The sequence below is a fragment of the Saccopteryx bilineata genome, chromosome 4 (assembly GCF_036850765.1).
Source record: "Saccopteryx bilineata isolate mSacBil1 chromosome 4, mSacBil1_pri_phased_curated, whole genome shotgun sequence".
Lineage (NCBI taxonomy): Eukaryota > Metazoa > Chordata > Mammalia > Chiroptera > Emballonuridae > Saccopteryx > Saccopteryx bilineata.
Window position 1 is genome coordinate 288,608,042 of NC_089493.1, and position 21,367 is coordinate 288,629,408.

At 46.9% G+C, this 21,367-nt stretch overlaps 1 protein-coding gene across 10 annotated transcripts in view; it reads left to right on the top strand.

Moving 5' to 3' along the window:
- Positions 1-21,367, top strand: part of IFT140 (intraflagellar transport 140) — a 109,929-nt gene that overhangs the window by 7,275 nt on the left and 81,287 nt on the right. For all 10 annotated transcript variants that reach the window (XM_066275344.1, XM_066275345.1, XM_066275340.1 and 7 more), the window contains 8 exons: positions 1,553-1,730; positions 6,234-6,455; positions 11,361-11,482; positions 12,237-12,379; positions 15,772-15,947; positions 17,106-17,197; positions 17,706-17,812; positions 18,682-18,827. In XM_066275344.1, coding sequence (XP_066131441.1) covers positions 1,584-1,730; positions 6,234-6,455; positions 11,361-11,482; positions 12,237-12,379; positions 15,772-15,947; positions 17,106-17,197; positions 17,706-17,812; positions 18,682-18,827 — 1,155 coding nt within the window. In that variant the 5' untranslated portion in view covers positions 1,553-1,583. The remainder of the gene's footprint in view (positions 1-1,552; positions 1,731-6,233; positions 6,456-11,360; positions 11,483-12,236; positions 12,380-15,771; positions 15,948-17,105; positions 17,198-17,705; positions 17,813-18,681; positions 18,828-21,367) is intronic.

The window sequence follows — 21,367 nt, forward strand, 5'->3', positions numbered from 1 at the left end:
TGGCTACTGTGAATAATACTGCTATGAATATTTGTAAACAAATATCTGTTCAAGTCCTGCTTTTTTTAATTCCTTGGGTATAGCCTGACCTGTGGTGGCGCAGTGGATAAAGCGTTGACCTGGAATGCTGACGTCACTGGTTCAAAACCCTGGTTTGTCCAGTTAAGGCACATATGGGAGTTGATGCTTCCCACTCACCCCCCTCTCCTTTCTCTCCCTCCTCTCTCTAAAAAGTCAATAAATAAAATCTTTAAAAAAAATTTTTGGGGTATATACCCAGAACAGCAATTGCAGAATCATGTGGTAATTTCATGTTTAATGTTTAAGGAACCACCATACTGTTTTCCATAACGGCTGCACTATTTTACACACCCACTAGCAATGCACAAGGGTTTTAATTTCTCCACATCCCCACCAATACTTCTTGTTTTCTATTTTTCTGACAATACCCATCATATTGGTTGTAAAGTTGAATCACTTTAAGCAACAACAAGACACCCTACACATACTCTCTCTCTTCTCCACTAGTTAGCTTCCCCAAACTTACTTTAGGGCATGAAAAACTGGGCAGGAGTCAGACTAATTTCATTCAACGTCCTATAGAGCGTCGGACTGGGATGCGGAAGACCCAGGTTCGAGACCCTGAGGTCTCCAACTTGAGTGCAGGCTCATCTGGTTTGAGCAAAAGCTCACTGGCTTGAGCCCAAGGTCGCTGGCTCGAGCAAGGGGTTACTCGGTCTGCTGAAGGCCCACGGTCAAGGCACATATGAGAAAACAATCGGTGAACACCTAAGGTGTTGCAACACGCAACGAAAAACTAATGATTGATGCTTCTCATCTCTCTCCTTTTCTGTCGGTCTGTCCCTGTCTATCCCTCTCTCTGACTCTCTGTCTCTGTTAAAAAAAAAAAAAAAAATCCTACCCCTCCCTCAAAGGTACAGATCACACATGTTTTCCAGGAAAGAGAGAGAAAGGAAGGGAAAGAGGGAGGAAAGGAAGGAAGGTGTTAAGTTCCTGTAACTAAGGAAGTTCAACTTCTCTGCTGCTGCTGTGGGTTTTACTTGACTCTAACCAAGGAATCCTTTTGCCTTCTGCCACCTGGGAGTTGAAAGTGAAGATGGCCTTGGTTTTCAAACTTATCAGAAATTAAGGTTTTTCTATATATTTCTCTTGTGAAGTAGTTTTATTTGTCTTGAAGGTTTTGCCTAAATGGGACTATAGAAGTACAAATTGTCCTTATTATGATTGGATAAAAGAGATTAAGGGTTACACACGTAGTCCAGGTGGCAGGGCTTGTCTTTGCTCTTTGGATGGCAAGAAGTTTTACTGTTTTCTGTTACGCTCTGGATCGTTGCAGGTGCAATCCCTGGCTTCCAATTGTACATTTTTTTCCTGTTAGCAATCTCTTCCACATAAAATTGCCTGAATCGGTTTGAAGGGACCTTATAAGTTGCTGAATGTCTTATGAGTTTAAGTTTGTGATGCTTTTCTTTCCTAATTCTACACATAGTGGTTTTGTTCAAACCACGGGACTTGGTTCTTTCCCTTGCAGGTACCAACCCTGACTAGGTCTGGGTTTCATCATGGCCCTCTACTTTGACTACCGGATAGAAGCCCCAGACTCAGCTGGGGCTCCTTCCCACATCAGTTGGCACCCTGTTCATCCGTTCCTAGCAGTCGCCTCCTTCAGCACAGCCTTGGGAGACAGCGTGGATATATACCTGGAACAAGTGCGTACTGGAAGCAATGATAGGACTTCAGTGACGTCTGGCTCTTGCTCTCTTTTGTTCTGTGTGTGGGTGTGTAGGGTATGGTTTGGGGTATAGGTGGGTGGGGTAAGGGGGTGTAGGGTACGTGACATGGGGTGTGCATGAATGTAGTGTGTGTGTTTGTGAGTTCTCACTGAGGTCTCAACTCCCAGTATTATAAAAGCTCTCTTATAGGGTTAATTCTTTTCCCTCTGTGATTTAGGCTTGGGGACATATTTAGGAATGTTTAAGATAGAATCCACAGTCAACAGTCACCAACCAGAAATGGTCCTCAGCATTGTCTGTCCATCCTGATCCAGTCTCCTGTTGGCTCAAATTAGCCATTTGAAACTGTTAGTTTCCTTAGCTGCCATAATACATAACCACAAACTGGTTGGCTTAAAACAACAGTAATGCATTCTTTCCCAGTTCTGGAGGTCAGAAATCTGAAATAAGGGGTCAGCAGGGCCTCGCTCTCTGAAGGCTCCAGGGCAGGACCTGTTCCATGGTTTGTCTTTGGTTCTGGTTGCCAGCAGTCCTTGGTACTCCTTGGTATTCCTTCGTTTGTACCTGCACCACCCCAGTCGCTTCCTCTGTCATCACAAGGCCATCTCCTCTGTGTCCCCTGTTATGGTCACAGTCATATAGGATTAGGGACCACCCTAATTACCTTATTTCAACTTGATAATCTGCAAAGACCCTATTTTCAAATAAGGTCATATTACAAATACCAGTGGTTAGAACATCAACATACCTTTTTGGAATCTTGCACAATTCAACCCATAGCAGAAACTTTGTAGGTGCTCCTCAAACTTCCAGTTCCCCCCCCAACAAAATTCTCAGTGCACAACGCCCCTCATACTTCATGAAGAAAACCAGATTTTCTTTCCCACTTACTCCTCAGCCCTCTGCAGTCAAGCTGTTACCCTAGATCAGGGGTCTCAAACTCGGGGCCCGCGGGCCGCGAGTTTGAGACCCCTGCCCTAGATACTTCACCCAAGCAGCTAGGGTCATCAGCAACATCTGTGTATGCCGCCCTTTGTACTTTTGGGTCCTTATCTGATGTCTCTCTCTGCACTGCCCCATACTCTTGTAAAGTCCTCTGGGGGCCCTGGCCGGTTGGCTCAGCGGTAGAGCGTCGGCCTAGCGTGCGGAGGACCCGAGTTTGATTCCCGGCCAGGGCACACAGGAGAAGCGCCCATTTGCTTCTCCACCCCTCCGCCGCACCTTCCTCTCTGTCTCTCTCTTCCCCTCCCGCAGCTGAGGCTCCATTGGAGCAAAGATGGCACGGGCGCTGGGCATGGCTCTGTGGCCTTTGCCTCAGGCGCTAGAGTGGCTCTGGTCGCAACATGGCGACGCCCAGGATGGGCAGAGCATCGCCCCCTAGTGGGCAGAGCGTGGCCCCATGGTGGGCGTGCCGGGTGGATCCTGGTTTGGGCGCATGCGGGAGTCTGTCTGACTGTCTCTCCCTGTTTCCAGCTTCAGAAAAATGAAAATAAAATAAAATTAAAAAAAAAAAAAAAGTCCTCTGGGAAACATGCCATGGAACTGCAGGGCCCTTCCTCACCCTTCCTCTCCTTCCAAACTGGGGCGCTCTTGGCATACCTCTAGCTTGTCTAGGCTTCTTCTCCCTCCATGTATTTCCTCCTCCTCTTGTGATCTGTCACTGTCTATCAATGAACAACTTACAAACCTAGGTCTCCAACCCAAAAGTCCCCCCTGAGCTGCAGACTTAAAAACCTAGCTGCCCACAGGACATCTGGGTGTTTGGCACAGACCTCAGAATTCACAAGTCCAGACTAGAGTGAACTTAGCCCTGCTGTCCCCTGCCCCACACTTACCTTCAAAGGCTGAGCGTTTATCCCCACACCCAGGACAGGGGCCTGGGAATGCTGGTGACACTCCTTCCACACCTTGTAATACGTGGCCAAATTCATCTGGTGTAGCCCTGGAGCCTCTGGCAAATTAGCACAGCTTCCTCACTGCAGCAGCTATATCCTAAAGGCCCCTCCCCCAGCCCCCCAGAAGCCATCTTTTGGAACCATAGATGGAATCTCCGACTACTGTCTCCTGCCCAACCCCACATTGCTCTTTGGGTGGTGACGGAAATCCCTGATGTGGCCCACTGTGCCCTTTGCACAGGAGAGTCCCCTTGGCCTTTTTGCTGTATTAGTCCTCCAGATGAAAGTGACTGGGTGGCACTTCCTAAAAAAGCCCTTCCTTCCCCACAAGGACAGACCCTCTTGGTGTCCTGTCAGCCTCATCATTGGAGGCCCATTTGTTACTCTCACCAGTCTTGCGCCTCTCCATAGATGGAAGCTCAGCCAGGGCCCCATCTGCTCTCGTGTTTGTCCAGCACCAGCACCGAGCACGTGGTTACCCAGCTTCTTTGGAGTGGATTCCTTCATTCTAGGATTCAGAGAACTCTCCAACATGTGTTATAACATTTTCCTTTAGAATAAATATTAAGCCTGACCAGGCGGTGGCGCAGTGGATAGAGCGTCGGACTGGGATGCAGAGGACCCAGGTTCGAGACCCCAAGGTCGCCAGCTTGAGCTCAGGCTCATCTGGTTTGAGCAAAAGTCTACCAGCTTGAACCCAAGGTCGCTGGGTCCAACAAGGGGTTACTCGGTCTGCTGAAGGCCCGCGGTCAAGGCACATATGAGAAAGCAATCAATGAACAACTAAGGTGTTGCAAGCACAATGAAAAACTAATGATTGATGCTTCTCATCTCTCTCCTTTCCTGTCTGTCTGTCCCTGTCTATCCCTCGCTCTGACTCACTCTCTGTCTCTGTAATAAATAAACAAATAAAAAATAAAGACTTAGAATAAATATTAAGTTACAAAATACTAGCAATTTTAGACAAAATTTTTAAATTTAGAAAATTTTGGCACTGGCTGGTTGGCGAAGCAGTGGAGCTTTGGCCCCCTGTGTAGAAGTCCCAGGTTCAATTTCTAGTCAGGGCACAGAGGAGAAGCAACCATCAGCTTCTCCGTCTCTCCCCCCATCTCACTCTCTCTCTCCTCTCTCTCCCTTTCCTCAGCCATGGCTCAAATGGTGCAAGCAAGTTAGCCCCAGATGCTGAGGATGGCTCCATGGATTCAGCCTCAGGCACTAAAATAGTTCAGTTGATGAGCAACGGAGCTGTGGCCCAGCCAGGCAGAGCATCAGAGCATCACCTGGTTGGGGCTTGCTGGTTGGCTCTTGGTCAGGGGGCATGTGGGAGTCTGTCTCTGTCTCCCCACTTCTCACATAATAAAAAAAAGGAAGAAAAGAAAATTTTAAAATATTATTACAAAACAAAGTCCAGCTCCAAATCTAGTACTTTTTGTGTACTTTTGTGGCAAAAGGAAAACTATAGGATTTCTAAATAATTATTAGATGATAATGAGGTCACAGATGTAATAGGTATAACTGGAGATGACTAGAAAGAATCTGGTAGAAGTACTGGGAACAAACTGAGTTCATCTCTATTAAATTTCTAAATTTTAAAAAAAACAGCCTGACCAGGCGGTGGCGCAGTGGATAGAGCATCAGACTGGGATACAGAGGACCCGGGTTCAAGACCCCAAGATCGCCAGCTTGAGTGCGGGCTCATCTGGTTTGAAGAAAAGCTCACCAGCTTGGACCCAAGGTCGCTGGCTCCAGCAAGGGGTTACTCGGTCTGCTGAAGGCTCGTGGTCAAGGCACATAGGAGAAAGCAATCAATGAACAACGAAGGTGTCGCAGCGCGCAATGAAAAACTAATGATTGATGCTTCTCATCTCTCTCCGTTCCTGTCTGTCTGTCCCTGTCTATCCCTCTCTCTGACTCACTCTCTCTGTAAAAAATAAATAAATAAAAAATTTAAAGAATTAAAAAAAACAAGGAAATAAAAAACTGAGTTAATCTCTGAAAACACATATTTATCCCTAAACCTGTTTTCTTAGAAAATTCTAGAAAACACAAGAATATGTAAGCACATATTACACTAGCTATCAGAGCAATGACATCATCACACATTACATAGCCTCTGGAAAACTCCACTGTACACTGGTGAGAAAAAGAAAGTAAACAAGGCAAATAACTTCTTAGTAACTTTCTGAAAGGAACTGACTTTGCAGCCCCTGAAAAGGCCTTGGGAGTCATCTGACCACACTGAGAACCTTGGGGTCAGCAGACTTCACCTGGCCTACCACTTGTTTTTATAAGTTTTATTGGAACCCATTAAAATGCTAGCTAGCTGCCAAGCAGCTGTGAGTATGAGGTCCTACTCCTTGTCAAGCTGGTCAATGTGGTCTGTTGTGTGTTAACCTTATATTTTCATAGCTCAGCTGGGGCAGGATTGGTGTTGCCATGAAAATTAAATTAAACAGTTCCTTAATCAACAGTTCTCTATATTTTCTAGTTAATATCATTCCACTGATTAGTCATAGATTGTTTGAGTAGCTGCCCCTCGCTTATATGGGACTGTTACATGGGATCTACCTCTTGTCCATTGTAGGGTGAGCGTGTGCCTGATACAGATATTGAGAGGTTGTGCCGGGTCACTTCCATGTGCTGGCACCCGACGCGGCTGATCCTGGCTGTTGGATGGGAGACGGGAGAAGTGACCATATTTAATAAGCAGGACAAGGAGCATCATGCGGTCCCCCCAATGCACACCAGTGACATCACTGTCCTCAACTGGAGCACCAACGGAAACTGCCTCCTGTCAGGGGACAGGGTAAGCAAATCTAGTAACACTGATTTCAGATCTCAACATTTCCTGTCTGTGCCCTTAGGGACACATTGAGAAAGGTGTTAAAAACCTAATGATTTAAAACATGTGGTTGCCAAATTTAGTTGATCAGGTCAAATGTCACAGCAGATTTTGTTTCATATTGGAAGCAGTTTTGAAAATTTTATTCTACCGTTCTACTCTATGGTAGAGATACGCCTGTCTTTTTTAAAATGAACGTTTCTAGGCAACTAATATTCATAAAGATGAACTCAACACCTCAGATATTGTTACTTTTATGGCACCCACCAAATCACCAGCTGCCCTGCACACACTGCTCCATTGCTGGGAGCCCCGTCCTGACTGTCTGGCTCAAGGACTTTAACCTGCTTGGTCTGCCCCGCAGCATGTCTGGCAGTGTTTAGAAACATGTTTTGTTGTCATAATGAAGAGGGGCTGTTCTAACTGCATCTGACGGGTAGAGGCCAGAGATATTACTCAACACCCTACAATCCACAGGACAGACCATCAACAGAGAATTATTCCACACAAAATGTCAATAGTGCCCAGGTTGAGAAACCCTGATCTAGACCAAATTTGATTAACAGATGTATAGCCGAAATTTTACAGTGTGTTCATTTATTATTACATGTTTCAGCTAATACATTTACGTGTTTCAAAGCTCAGAGGCCATGAAACGGTGTGTACTTTGAAAGCCTCTCCACCGTGCCCATCGGTGTCCCCTTTCTATGCCGCGGCATCCGTAGCTCCTTCAAGTCTCCCAGAATCTTCGGGTGCACACGGGAACATCAGAATGCATTCTCTCCCCAACTTTCAGAGATTTTTTTCCTTTTCAGATTTTCTTTATTGATTTTACAGAGGTGGGAGGATTGAGAAGTATCTACTCATAGTTGCTTCACTTTATTTGTTCACTGGTTGCTTGTTGTTTGTGCCTTGACCAGGCAAGCCCAGGGTTTCGAACTGGTGACCTCAGCATTCCAGGTCGAGGATCTGTGCACTGGGCCACCACAGGCCAGGCGCAAATTTTCAAATCTTTCAGAGGAGTTCAAAGAGTAGTACAGGGAACACCCAGATACGCATTACATGAATCCACCAGTTTTTAACATTTTAACATCTGCTTTCTCTCTATATATTTTTCCATGATTGAGAGTTTGTCACAGACATCATATTTCGTTCCCCCCTTGATACTTTGGCATCACTCCCCAAGAACAAGGACATTCTCCCACATAACCACAATATATCTGCATATGGTTCACTCAGGAAAGGGAACGTTAAAAATAATAATAATAAAATAAAAAGAAAGAAAGAAATAGAACGTTGATGCGGTACTAGTTCCTAGTGCGCAGTCCATTTGACAGTTTCTCCAGCTGTCCCAGTAAACGTCCTTTATAGCTGACCATGTCCTAATCCAGAATGTAGTCAAGGGCCATGCATTGTGTGTAGCTGTCATTTCTCTTCAGTCTCCTTTATTGTTTTTATTTTTTATTTTTTTTAAACTTTTTTTTTTTGCCGTGGCCAGTTGGCTCAGTGGTAGAGCGTTGGCCTGGCATGCAGGATTCCCAGGTTCGATTCCCGGCCAGGGCATACAGGAGAAGCGCCCATCTGCTTCTCCACCCCTCCCCCTCTCCTTCCTCTCTGTCTCTCTCTTCCCCTCCTGCAGCCAAGGCTCCATTTGGAGCAAAAATGGCCCGGGCGCTGAGGATGGCTCTGTGGCCTCTGCCTCAGGCGCTAGAATGGCTCTGAATGCGGCAGAGCGACGCCCCAGATGGGCAGAGCATCGCCCCCTGGTGGGCATGCCGGGTGGATCCTGGTCAGGCACATGCAGGAGTCTGTCTGACTGCCTCCCCGTTTCCAACTTCAAAAAAATACCAAAAAAAACCCCCAAAAAACAAAAAAAAACCCTTTTTTTTTTTAAATACGTTATTGATTTTACAGACAGGAGAGAAATGGGAGCATGGAATGGGAAGTAACAATTCATAGTTGCTTCATGTTAGTTGTTCATTGCTTGCTTGCTGTATGTGCCTTGACCAGGGAAGCCCAGGGTTTCAAACCGGCAACGTTGGCACTCCAGGCCAAAGGTTTATCCACTGCGCCACCACAGGCCAGGATCTTCAGTCTCCTTTAATCAAGAAAAGTTCTCCAATCTTGTATTTCTTCTTTCTCTTTTCTTTCTCTCTCTTTTTAATTTTTTCTTAATTTTTAATATTTTTTTGGCCTTTCATGGCGTTGACCTTTTTATTAAGACTAATTTTGTGAAGAATGTCCCACAGTGTAGATTTGTTTGCTTATCCCTTTCTTTATATGAAACATTTTTGGCTGGAGACACCACACAGAGGATCTTGTCTCCTTAATTCTCCTCTTCTTTCACATAAGTAATAACATGCGATTTGGTTCTGTCTTTGTCTTTTTCATTTTACACTGTGTCATACACTCTCTCCTGCTGGCAAACAGTGAACTTCCTTCTTCTGTTTTAACCTATTTTTCATTATCTGAACACACTATGATTTACTTCACCAGCCCCTGTTGATAAACATTTCAGCAGTTTTCAGCCCTGCTAAACAGATAGTGATGCAGTGACGAACCTCACGTGTTTGTCGTTTCGCACACGGGAGTTTAGAGAAATCCCTAGAAGTGGAGAGGCTGAGCCTTAGGGCGTGTCACTTGTGGTTCAGGGGATGTTCCCAAACCTCCCTTCATTGGGCTGGTATTAGTTCACACCGACGCACCAGCATGTGCTTCCTCACGGAATGTTGGGTCCAAATTCAGAATTTTGCCTAGAAAAGTGGTATCTCAGTCATGTTCTCGTTTGCATTTCTCTTGCTGTTGAGGATGACTGTAACTTACAAGAGCCATTGACACTTCCTGTTCTGGTCATGTCACTTGCCCATTCTTCTATTAGTTTGTTTCTTTTATCTGGATAATTTTTTAATTCTATTTTTTTATTCATTTTCCACCTAATGACATTACCCTGTCCCCTAATTCTGACTTCCTTGGTGATTTCCCTGCTGTGGAATGCTCTGAAAATCCTCTATAGTAATAAAAGAATTCAAGATTATGAATTTCATTAGTCTCAGTTTTGACTGTATTAAAAAACAGCTAACAAAGTAGATTAACTCAGGACTGAAACTAAACTCAGATATGTGCTGACCAAGTCCTGTGAGTCAGAATATTTAAGAGCAGAAATACCTAATCCTTCTAAGAAAATCTATGCTGGTCTTAATTTAGTAATGGGCTCAAGCAGGAAGCGGAGTGATAAAAGAATGAGCACTTGGAAATGCTGTGCCACTGAGGGCACAGGCTTGACAGGGCTCCTCAGCTCTCCCACCAGAGCCCCTGCTAAGCAAGAAGATACACTTAATCTGAGGCCGTCTGAGTGTCCCAGTGTCTCCAGAGACACAGGGGCACAGCTGACTTCACGACTGTCTGGAACGAGGAATGAGGTGCTGACACGTGTGTCTGCCAGCTCTGTGCCTTTTGAACTGTCCGCTACACTTCGCTCTCTCTCACACATCTGTCTGTGGGGCGGGGTCTCTAGCTGATGGAAACAAAGGAAGTAGCCTGACACAATGGATAGAGCGTCGGACTGGGATGCCGAGGACCCAGGTTTGAGACCCCGAGGTCGCCAGCTTGAGCTCAGGCTCATCTGGTTTGAGCAAAAGCTCACCAGCTTGGACCCAAGGTCGCTGGCTCGAGCAGGGGGTTACTCCGTCTGCTGAAGGCCCGTGGTCAAGGCACATATGAGAAAGCAATCAATGAACAACTAAGGTGTTGCATCGCGCAACGAAAAACTAATGATTGATGCTTCTCATCTCTCTCCGTTCCTCTGTCTGTCCCTGTCTATCCCTCTCTCTGACTCTCTCTCCGTCTCTAGTCTTAAAAAAAACAAAAAACAAAAGAAACAAAGGAAATAACTTGCTCTCATTTCAGCTCCCATCAGAGAAGACCTGTCCCTCCTCCTCTGTCCCAAATTCAGCTCAGGCCAAGTGCCCACATGTACATAGTAAGTGGTGGTCAGGGAGGTAGGGAGGAGCCTAGAAAAGGGATACTGGTGGCCCTGACCAGTTAGCTCAATTGGTTAGAGCATTGTCCTGAAACACCAAGGTTGTGGGTTTGATCCCCAGTCAGGACATATATGGGGAAGCAATCGATGAGTGCACAGCTAAGTAGAAGAACAAAGGAATTCTTCTCTTTCTCTCTCTCTCTCTCCCTCTTTTCCTCTCTCTCTTTGCCTTCCCCTCTTCCTTCCTCTCTCTCTCTCAAATCAATGGAAAGATATGTTTTAAAAAGTTAGTTAGAACAACTGAAAATGCAATAGTTGTTATCCCCAGGGAGTAAGGATGGGAGGGGACAGGCACATAGGAGAGTTCCTGGTTCCTTCATTGAAATCTTTTAAATTGTTGCTTGACCAGGCGGTGGAGCAGTGGATAGAGCATTGGACTGGGATGTGGAGGACCCAGGTTCAAGACCCTGAGGTTGCCAGCTTGAGCGCAGGCTCATCTGGCTTGAGCAAAAAGCTCACCAGCTTGGACCCAAGGTTGCTGGCTCAAGCAAGGGTTACTCAGTCTGCTGAAGGCCCGCGGTCAAGGCACATATGAGAAAGCAATCAATGAACAACTAAGGTCTCACAAGGAGAAACTGATGATTGATGCTTCTCATCTCTCTCCATTCCTGTCTGTCCCTCTCTCTGACTCTCTCTCTCTCTCTGTCCCTATAAAAAAAAAAGAGAAATATTTTAAATTGTTTATGTTTTTCATGATGCACATGTAGTTTTGTTTTAAAAAAAAGGAATAAGCATACATTCTGTTGCCCAGTGTCCCAATGTAACCCTTGCCTTCTGCCAGTCACTCAATAAGAATGTGTTTCCTCCACTCCTGATGTTGGGTTTTCCAGCTTGGCGTCCTGCTCTTATGGAGGCCGGATCAAAGGGGCCGAGTACAAGGGGCACCCCTGCTGAAACACGAATATGGGAAACACCTGACTCACTGCCTCTTCCGGCTCCCTCCTCCTGGCCAGTAAGTGTGAGCTTACCTGGTGGCCTTGAGTTTAAATCTTTGGGGGTGGGGCAGGGATGTGGCTCCTGACACTGGAGGGGTCATAGCAACGAGCCACTCACAGCACATCTATAGCGACAGCACCTTTCTTTTTTTTTTTTTTTCTTTTTTAATAATTTTATTTTTAATGGGGTGACATCAATAAATCAGGATACATATATTCAAAGATAACAACTCCAGGTTATCTTGTCGTTCAATTATGTTGCATACCCATCACCCAAAGTCAGATTGTCCTCTGTCACCTTCTATCTAGTTTTCTTTGTGCCCCTCCCCCTTTCCCTCTCCCTCTCCCCCTTCCCCCCATAACCACCACACTCTTATCAATGTCTCTTAGTTTCACTTTTATGTCCCACCTATGTATGGAATAATGCAGTTCCTGTTTTTTTCTGATTTACTTATTTCACTTCGTATAATGTTATCAAGATCCCACCATTTTGCTGTAAATGATCCGATGTCATCATTTCTTATGGCTGAGTAGTATTCCATAGTGTATATGTGCCACATCTTCTTTATCCAGTCATCTGTTGACGGGCTTTTTGGTTGTTTCCATGTCCTGGCCACTGTGAACAATGCTGCAATGAACATGGGGCTGCATGTGTCTTTATGTATCAATGTTTCTGAGTTTTTGGGGAATATACCCAGTAGAGGGATTGGACAGCACCTTTCTATGAGGAGTCGCAAGGATTCTGACTTCCTGTGCCATGTTTGCTTTCAGGGACCTTGTTCAGTTGGCAAAGGCAGCCGTGAGCGGCGATGAGAAAGCCCTGGACATGTTTAACTGGAAGAAAAGCGGCTTTGGAAGTTCCTCGAAAATGGGCTCTCAAGAAGGACTGTCATTCTTTGTCAGCTTGATGGATGGTGAGAAACTTAGTTTGGGATTCTAGGACACTGAAGCATCTTAGGGGTGCCTAGTAAGGATTTTAAACAAATAGATGGTGTTTCTGCATAAATAACAGGTTATACATGTGCCAATCTTAGGGTGATATACTAGCCAGCTTTATGCAGCTCTTTAACCGGTATTCAAGAATGGCTTCACTGAGCTCTGATTGGAGACAAATTGAGCTTTATTTGTATTTGAAAGGTTTTGATGTGGAAGCCATCTATCACCTGCTTTCTGTGTGCTCAGCAAGACAGATTGACAATCTTGAAAAGACGCTTTTGTTGCACTCCTGTTATTCATTCTGTGTAGTTATGAAGCACCTCTGTTTTTGTTTTTGTTTATTTTGAGAGAGAAAAAGAGGGAGAGAGACAGGAAGCGAGAAAGAGAGGATGAGAGAGATGAGAAGCATCAACTCATAGTTGTGTCAGTTTAGTTGTTCACTGGTTGCTTGTCATATGTGCCTTGACCAGGGGGCTCAAGCCAAACCAATGACACCTTGCTCAAGCCAAGTGACCTTGAGCTCAAGCCAGCAACCTTGGGATCATGTTGATGATCCCTCACTCAAGACAGCGACCCTGTGCTGAAGCTAGCAACCTTAGGGTTTCAGACCAGGGACCTCAGCATCCCAGGTCGACGCTCTATCCACTGCACCACCACCGGCAGGCGTCCAGTACCTCTTATGTACCAGGTGCTTGGCTAAGCTCTGGGGATGGAGCATGAACAGGATGGGTAGGTTTTGCTTTCAGCCTCCAGCCACCAGTCAGCCCTCATGGGTGGGATGCATTAAGTGCTACCTGTCTTGATTTTGTTTTTCTTTTTTTTTCTTCTTCTTTTTTTGTTGTATTTTTCCAAGTTGGAAACAGGGAGGCAGTCAGACAGACTCCCATATGCGCCCGACCGGGATCCACCCGGCATGCCCACCAGGGGGTGATGCTCTGCCCATCTGGGGTGTCGCTCTGTTGCAACCACAGCCATTCTAGCACCTGAGGCAGAAGTCATGGAGCCATCCCCAGGCCCGGGCCATCTTTGCTCCAATGGAACCTTGGCTGCAGGAGGGGAAGAGAGAGACAGAGAGGAAGGAGAGGGGGAAGGGTGGAGAAGCAGATAGGTGCTTCTCCTGTGTGCCCTGGCCGGGAATTGAACCCGGGACTCCCACACGCCAGGCCGACGCTCTACCACTGAGCCAACCGGCCAGGCCTTATTTTTCTTTATTTTTTTGTATTTTTTCCCTGAAGTGGGGTGGGGGGCAGACAGACTCCCACATGCGCCCGACCGGGATCCGCCCAGCATGCCCACAAGAGGGCAATGCTCTGTTGTGGCTCGAGCCATTCTAGCTCCTGAGGCAGAGGCCATTGTACCGATCTTAGCACCTGGGCCAACTTTTGCTCCAATGGAGCTTTGGCTTTGGGAGGGGAAGAGAAAGATAGAGAGGAAGGAGAGGGGGAAAGGTGGAGAAACAGATGGGTGCTTCTCCTGTGTGCCCTGGCCAGGAATCGAACCCAGGACTTCCACATGATGGGCCAACACTCTATTGCTGAGCCAACCGGCCAGGGCTACCTCAGCTTCTTAATGTGTAGAACGGAGGTGGTAATAGTAAGAGTATTTGCTGCACAAGCTTGCCGGAGACGTTACTTGACTTAATACACGTGTAAGTGCTTAACACCAGCCTGCCACAAATAATGTGCTTAGTAGATGCTCGTTATTGTTGCAGTTAGCCTCTAGAGAGCTGCGAACTGTTCAGTTTAATAAGAATTCAAGTTATCCTTTGGGAATAAGATGAGAGGAGATCAGTAGAGGAAGGAGGCTCTGGAGAGCAGAAGCAATGCATTGGATTCCCGAGAACTCGTGTAGGTTCCACCCGCCGAGCACAGAAGCCTGGGGAGAAAGCAGAAGGTGGGCAAGGGGCTGGCATACCCAGGGTGGGCAGGAGAAGGAAGGGTTCCAGGCTGGAGAGGCCCTGCGGCTAAGACAGGGCAAAAAGGCCATGCCATGCGTAGGACAGGGGGCAGGGCCTGGAGGCTGTAGGACAGCAGTTCTCAACCTGTGGGTCGCGACCCCGGTGGGGGTTGAACGACCAAAACACAGGGGTCGCCTAAAGCCATCAGGAAATACATATTTTATGGCTTTAGGCGACCCCTGTGTTTTGGTCGTTCGACCCCCGCCGGGGTCGCAACCCACATGGCTTTAGGCGACCCCTGTGTTTTGGTCGTTCAACCCCCACCGGGGTCGCGACCCACAGGTTGAGAACCGCTGCTGTAGGAGGTCACAAACCTAGGGCCTTGTTGCATGGGTGACAGATGTGTATACCTCATGTTAGGGGACCAAGGTGAGCAAAGTTTCAAGGCTACAGAGCCAGGTGGGTCATCAGTGCAAATGTTAGGATCCTTCAAGATTAGTGGTGGTGGAGGTAGAATTAGCAAGAGACAGCAGGTGTCAAGGTTGAACTAAACCAATAAGATGGAGCTTATGGCCCTGGCCGGTTGGTTCAGTGGATAGAGCTTCGGCCTGTCATGTAGAAGACCTAGGTTCAATTCCCAGTCAGGGCACACAGGAATAAGCGACCATATGCTTCTCTTCCCCTCCCTCTCTCTTCCTCTCCTTCCCGTTCCTTCTTATCTGTCTCTTCCCAGTGGCTGGATTGGTTTGAACGTTGGCCCCAGGTATTGCAGATAGCTTGGTTGGTCTGAGCATTGGCCTCAGGCACTGAGGATAGCTCAGTTGATTTGAGCATTGTCCCAGACAAGAGTTGCCAGATGGATTCTGGTTGGGGAGCATGCAGAAGTCTGTCTCACTATCTCCTCTCCTCTCACTTAAAAAAAAAAAAAAAAAAGAAGCAGCAGCCCTGGCCAGTTGACTCAGCGGTGGAGCATTAGCCTGGCGTGTGGAAGTCCTGGTTTCGATTCCTGGTCAGGGCACACAGGAGAAGCGCCCATCTGCTTCTCCACCCTTCCCCCTCTCCTTCTTCTCTGTCTCTTCTGCTCACACAGCCAAGGCTCCATTGGAGCAAAATTGGCTTAGGCACTAAGGACAGCTCCATGGCCTCCGCTTCAGGTGCTAAAATAGCTCTGGTTGCAGTGGAGCAACGCCCCAGATGGGCAGAGCATCACCCCCTCGAGGGCATGCCAGGTGGATCCCGGTGAAGTGCATGTGGGAGTCTGTCTGCCCCCCACCTTGCTTCTCACTTTGGAAAAATACAAAAAAAAAAAATGAACCTTATTTTGGTGATGACAGTCCATGAGGTCTGTGCAGATGCTTTTCAAATATTTCTTTGCAAATTTTTATGACCAAGATGTTATATTTGAGACTTACCCCTAAGTAGGTAGACATGACTGCTGATGAGTATCAAGCTGCCTAGCAACTTTGCCCCCAGGGACAGTGCACTATGTGGACGAGAAAGGGAAGACCACCCAGGCGGCATCCACAGACAGCTCCATCCACACGCTGTTCTACATCGAGAGGAGGGAGACGCTCGTGGTCATCACAGAGAACCTGTTGCTGTCCCTGTACTTGGTGACTGCTGAGGGCAAAGTGGAGGAAGTAATGAAGGTAGGCAGAGGGGCAGGGCTCAGGCTCAGTTTTCCTGACCCGAGGAACCACCCTTCCAATTCCTTAGCAAATTGATTTCAAGGCCACTAACAGAGCTGTTCAGTACCATTATGTATTATACGACGTTCAGTTCACAGGTGAGGGAAACTGAGAGTGAAGGAGGTTTTCCTGGCATCAGTGGACAAACAGGGTGAGAGTCAAGGCTACATCCTCCATGACTGGTTAACTGGCAGCCTGCAGACCTGGGTGGGGCAGAATGACCACCATCTTTGCAGCAGCCCATTCAGCCTCCATAATGGAATTGGGGGGAGGAATACCACCCTGCTTCCCAGCTATGTGCAGACAAGGCATTGAGGGGCTCGCCTTAGGGACTGTCCCCCACGTGTGTTCTGTCACCGCTGCCACTCAGGCACACGAGCACGTTGTTTCACCTGAGGGGTGTATATGAGCATCTCTTTCCTTGGGTAGCGGTATTTCCCTGTGGCTGCTGAGACACACCTCAGCGTCCTTGAAGGTGCCTCATGGCGTCAGCCCGGGCCCTCAGCACCCGGACGATGCGCCAGTCCTTGTGTCCGGTGCTGCTTAGTGCTGCCCTCCTCCTCCTGTTTATATCAGAGGAATCCATATTCCTCAGCTCTGAACTTCCCCGAGAGATACTCTTATAGATTATGGAGTGGATTGATATTTTTGTAAGTTGGTGTTTGTTTGGTCATTCATGTATCCTGTATGTAGCACAGCAATTGAAAACATAGTCACTGCATCACATGGACCTGGGTTCAAATCCCCCAGGGACACTCACAGACTGGTGGGCTCTGGACAGGTTTGTTCCTGCAAAACAGGTGTGACCCCTGCCTTGGAGGGTACAGTGGTACTTGAACTCGGCTTAGCTTGGTAGTCATTCTAGAAACGTGCTCACTATGTGCCATGTGCTGGGCAGCTACTGTTATTAACCATTTAATGTACAAGAGTAGTTGTCAGCTTTGGCCTGTGCATCCTGGAAAGCTGAGGGTACCTTTCCAAGTGTCTGTATTCACGCTGCACTTCCTCCCCTAGGGTGGCTCCAGGAAGTCACTGCAGACCAGATTCCAGGCTCACAAGCAGGGATGCATGGTCTCAGCAAAGCAACATGCTTTTTGGGGGGTTGTTCTTGTTATACAGGTAATGTTGAGTGGGAAAACGGGTCACCGGGCAGACATTGCTTTGATTGAAGGCAGCCTTCTGGTGACCGCCATCGGGGAAGCAGCCCTCAGGTGAGACCTGTCACTCCAATGAGTTTGTGATGAAATGCCAGTCTCAAATGTGGTGAACTTTTACAAATTGGACATACCCATGTAACAGTTCCAAGATCGAAGAATAGAATGTATTCAGAGATCCTAGGCATCCCCCTCCCCCCATGCCCAGGTGGAGCTATCCTGGTATCTGTCGTGGAGTCTCTTTGCCTGATTTTTATAAACTTGGTATGGACAGAATCATGTGTTAAATTCTCTTGCTTTTTGCTGCTGTAGCTCCTCGTGATACTGGGGGTTCTGGGTGCACGTGTTTGCAATTCCTCTGTTCTCACTGTGACCTGGTGTCACACGTGGACCCTCTTTTATTAATAGCTGCTTCCTTTGATTATGAACAGGGCACAGAACAGATCTAAATATAATGACAGACTGCTTTTCATATGCTTTGTTCTGCAAGTCAGGCAAGCCCCTCAGATCTGAGGGCAGTGCACTGACATAGTTCCCTTACTGGGCTTGCTTCCTTCCCTTGTAGATTCTGGGATTTAGAACGAGGAGAGAATTACATCCTGAGTCCACAGGGGAATTTCGGTTTTGAAAAAGAAGAAAATATAAACTGTGTTTCTTACTGTAAAACCAAAGGTGAGATTTCTTGGGCTGGCATAAGGGAAAAAGAGAACCAACCTCCAGCGTTGCTCGTTTGGCTGCAAAATGATGATGATGGCTATTCAGCGACTGGTAACTCAGTTATAACTGTATCAAGTCATTTGAATAAAATCAGTCAAGAATGAGAAAGTAACAGTGAAGCTTTTTACCCCACATGAAGGTCAGGAGTTTAGCCCTAGCCAGGTAGCTCAGTTGGTAGAGCATCATCCCTATACACCAGGGTTGTAGGTTTGATCCCCAGTCAGGGCACATCCAAGAATCAACCAAAGACTGCATGGCTGGTGGAACAATAAATCAATGTCTTTCCCCCACTCCCTCCTTACCTCTCTCTCTAAAGTCAATCAATAAGTAAAAAAAATTTAAAGAGTTTGGTCAAAAGTGTGACAACCTGGCTATATGCAGTTGATCTCCATTCTCTCTCAAAACCTCAAGAGAAAGGGAAGCTTTAGAAATATATTTATGCAAATGTATGTCTATATGTGTGTGCGCACACAGAAGACAGAATAGGAGATGAGCCACGGTGGCATTTATTTTTGTGCCTGCTGAGTGCTAAGTGCTGTTCTAGCATTGAAGATGCAAATTGAACAGGCGCATAGGCCTCTGCTCTCATGGAGAAAGCGAAGGACCAGCACCAACATCCCCACCAGCCACGTGCGCACGTGCACACACGGTATCTCCAGATAGTCGTCAGTTCCTGCGAAGGAAGTTACAGCAGGTGAGGGCTGGAATGTTACTGGGCACAGGGCTGATGGACTGATAGTTCAGAGACGGTGGTCAGAAAAGGGAGCTTGCTGCTGATCTTATCCCTTCTCAAGCCAGTAACTGTGAACTCTTTTTACCTGAAGGTCTTCTGGCAGCAGGTACCAATAAAGGGCGAGTAGCCATGTGGAGAAAAGTGCCAGGCTCCCAGAGCAGCCAAGGAGTGGAAGGCAAAGACAGGTGGAGCCTTCAGATCCCTGCCGAGCTCGAAGGAAACATCATGCAGATAAAGGTACAGCTCTACCAGGGCATCAGCTGCATTCATTTTGTACCCTGCCAAAGTAGAGAAAATACTTGACTTCAAAACTATTTTTGTGAAAAACTATATAAAATAAAGGCCTTTTGGAGTTCAGATAAGGAATTGTGGATCTATAGTTATCTATATCTGTTTTCTCTGTCTACCCATCCCTTTATCTCTATCTTTCATCTATCTATGTAAAAACAGCTTTATTGGGATACATTATATACCAAACGGTACCTGACCAGGCGGTGGCGCAGTGGATAGAGCGTCAGACTGGGATGCAGAGGACCCAGGTTCGAGGCTTCAAGGTCGCCAGCTTGAGCGCAGGCTCATCTGGCTTGAGCAAAAAGCTCACCAGCTTGGACCCAAGGTCTCTGGCTCAAGCAAGGGGTTACTTGGTCTGCTGAAGGCCCGTGGTCAAGGCATGTATGAGAAAGCAATCAATGAACAACTAAGGTGTCACAACGAAAAACTGATGATTGATGCTTCTCATCTCTCTCCGTTCCTGTCTGTCCCTTATCCCTCTCTCTGACTCTCTCTCTCTCTGTCCCTGTAAAAAAAAAGAAAAAAAATATACAAATGGTTTTTAGTATATTCAGAGTTTTGCAAACATCACAATAAATTTTAGAACAGTTTCATCACACCACAGATAAATCTCGTACCCACTGGACACGTCAGTGGAATACATAGAATATGCATGGATATGAGATTTCTTTCACTGAGCATTATGTTTTCAAGGTTTATCCTTAAAATTGTAGCATATGTCAGTATTTCACTCCTTTTTTATGACTGAGTGATAGTTCAGTGTCTGATTAGACCACATTTTATTACCCTTTCATCCACTGATGGACATTTAGGTTGTTTCTAGTTTTGGACTGTTATAAATAATGCTGCTGTGAACATTTGTGTACAGGTGTTTTTTGGTTTTTTTTTAAGATTTTATTGGCCCTGACCAGTGGATACTCAGAGCATCAGCGTATGGATATCCTGAGTTTGATTTCTGGTCAGGGCATACAGGAGAAGCAACCGTCTGCTTTTCCCCCTCCCTTCTCTCCGTTTTCCCCTCCCACAGGCAGTGGCTTGATTTGTTTGAGCGTGGCCCCAAGTGCTAAGGATAGCTCGGTTGGTTGGAGTGTGCTAGCCTCAGGCAATAAAAATAGCTCAGTACTCAAGTATCAGCCCCAGACTGGGGTTGCCAGTTGGATCCGGGAAGGGAAGGGAAATATTTTATTTATTGATTTGAGAGAAAGGAGAGAGAGGGAGAGGAAGGGGCAGGGGAGGAGCAGGAAGTTCCAACTAGTAAGTAGCTTCCCATATGTGCATTGACTGGGCAAGTCCAGGGTTTTGAACCAGCCACCTCAGCGTTCCAGGTCTATCTATACTTTATCGACTGTGCCACCACAGGTCAGGCTTGTGTACAGGATTTTGTGTTGACGTGTTTAATTTCTACTGGATATTTGGTTCTTTTTAATAATTTTTTTCTCTTTATTGATAGTTTTTATTTGGTGAGACATTTTATCACACTTTCCTTTACTTCTTTAAGCCTGGTTTCTTTTAATTCTTTGAATATATTTATAATGGCTACTTTGGAGTCTTTAAGTCCAACATCTGGCCCTCTGGTGGTAGTTTCTGTTGCTTGCTTTTTTACCCTGTGTGTGAGTCATATTCTTGTTTTGCATGGTACTTAATTTTTTTGTTGCAAACTAGACATTTGAGTTAAAATGTTGTGTCAGCTCTAAGATACTGACTTCCCTGCCCCGCTCACCGCCAGGGCTTGTTGCTGTTGTTGTCTGTTTAGTGTTTGGCTGGATGGACAACTGTAGTAGCATCTCTTTCCCCTGTAGTGTTAAGCCTCTGACATTGCTGCTCAGAGGACCCAGCCAGGGCACGTGCATAGTCATGCCCTGGGATACGGCGGCTTTAGGGGAGCTTGTCATGACTGGCTTTTCCCTGATTTCTCTGTTAAGCTTCCTGCTTCTGTCTAGTGTCACAGATCACATTCAGGCCCAAAGTTGGCAGTTCCATTGTTTTTTATAATGTCGTGGGACACCAACTGCTCTACAGTCTGGTCCAGTTAAATTTGGGCAGGGCGGCCCTGGCCGATTGGCTCAGCGGTAGAGCGTCGGCCTGGCGTGCGGGGTACCCAGGTTCGATTCCCGGCCAGGGCACATAGGATAGGCGCCCATTTGCTTCTCCCCTCCTTCCTTTCTGTCTCTCTCTTCCCCTCCCTCAGCCGAGGCTCCATTGGAGCAAAGATGGCCCGGGCGCTGGGGATGGCTCCTTGGCCTCTGCCCCAGGCGCTAGAGTGGCTCTGGTTGTGGCAGAGCGATGCCCCGGAGGGGCAGAGCATTGCCCCCTGGTGGGCAGAGCATCGCCCCTGGTGGGTGTGCCGGGTGGATCCGGTCGGGCGCACGCGGGAGTCTGTCTGACTGTCTCTCCCCGTTTCCAGCTTCAGAAAAAAAAAGAAAAAAAAAATTTGGGCAGGGCTGGATTTTGACATCTGTGACTGGGGTTTGTTCTGCTCTGCTCCC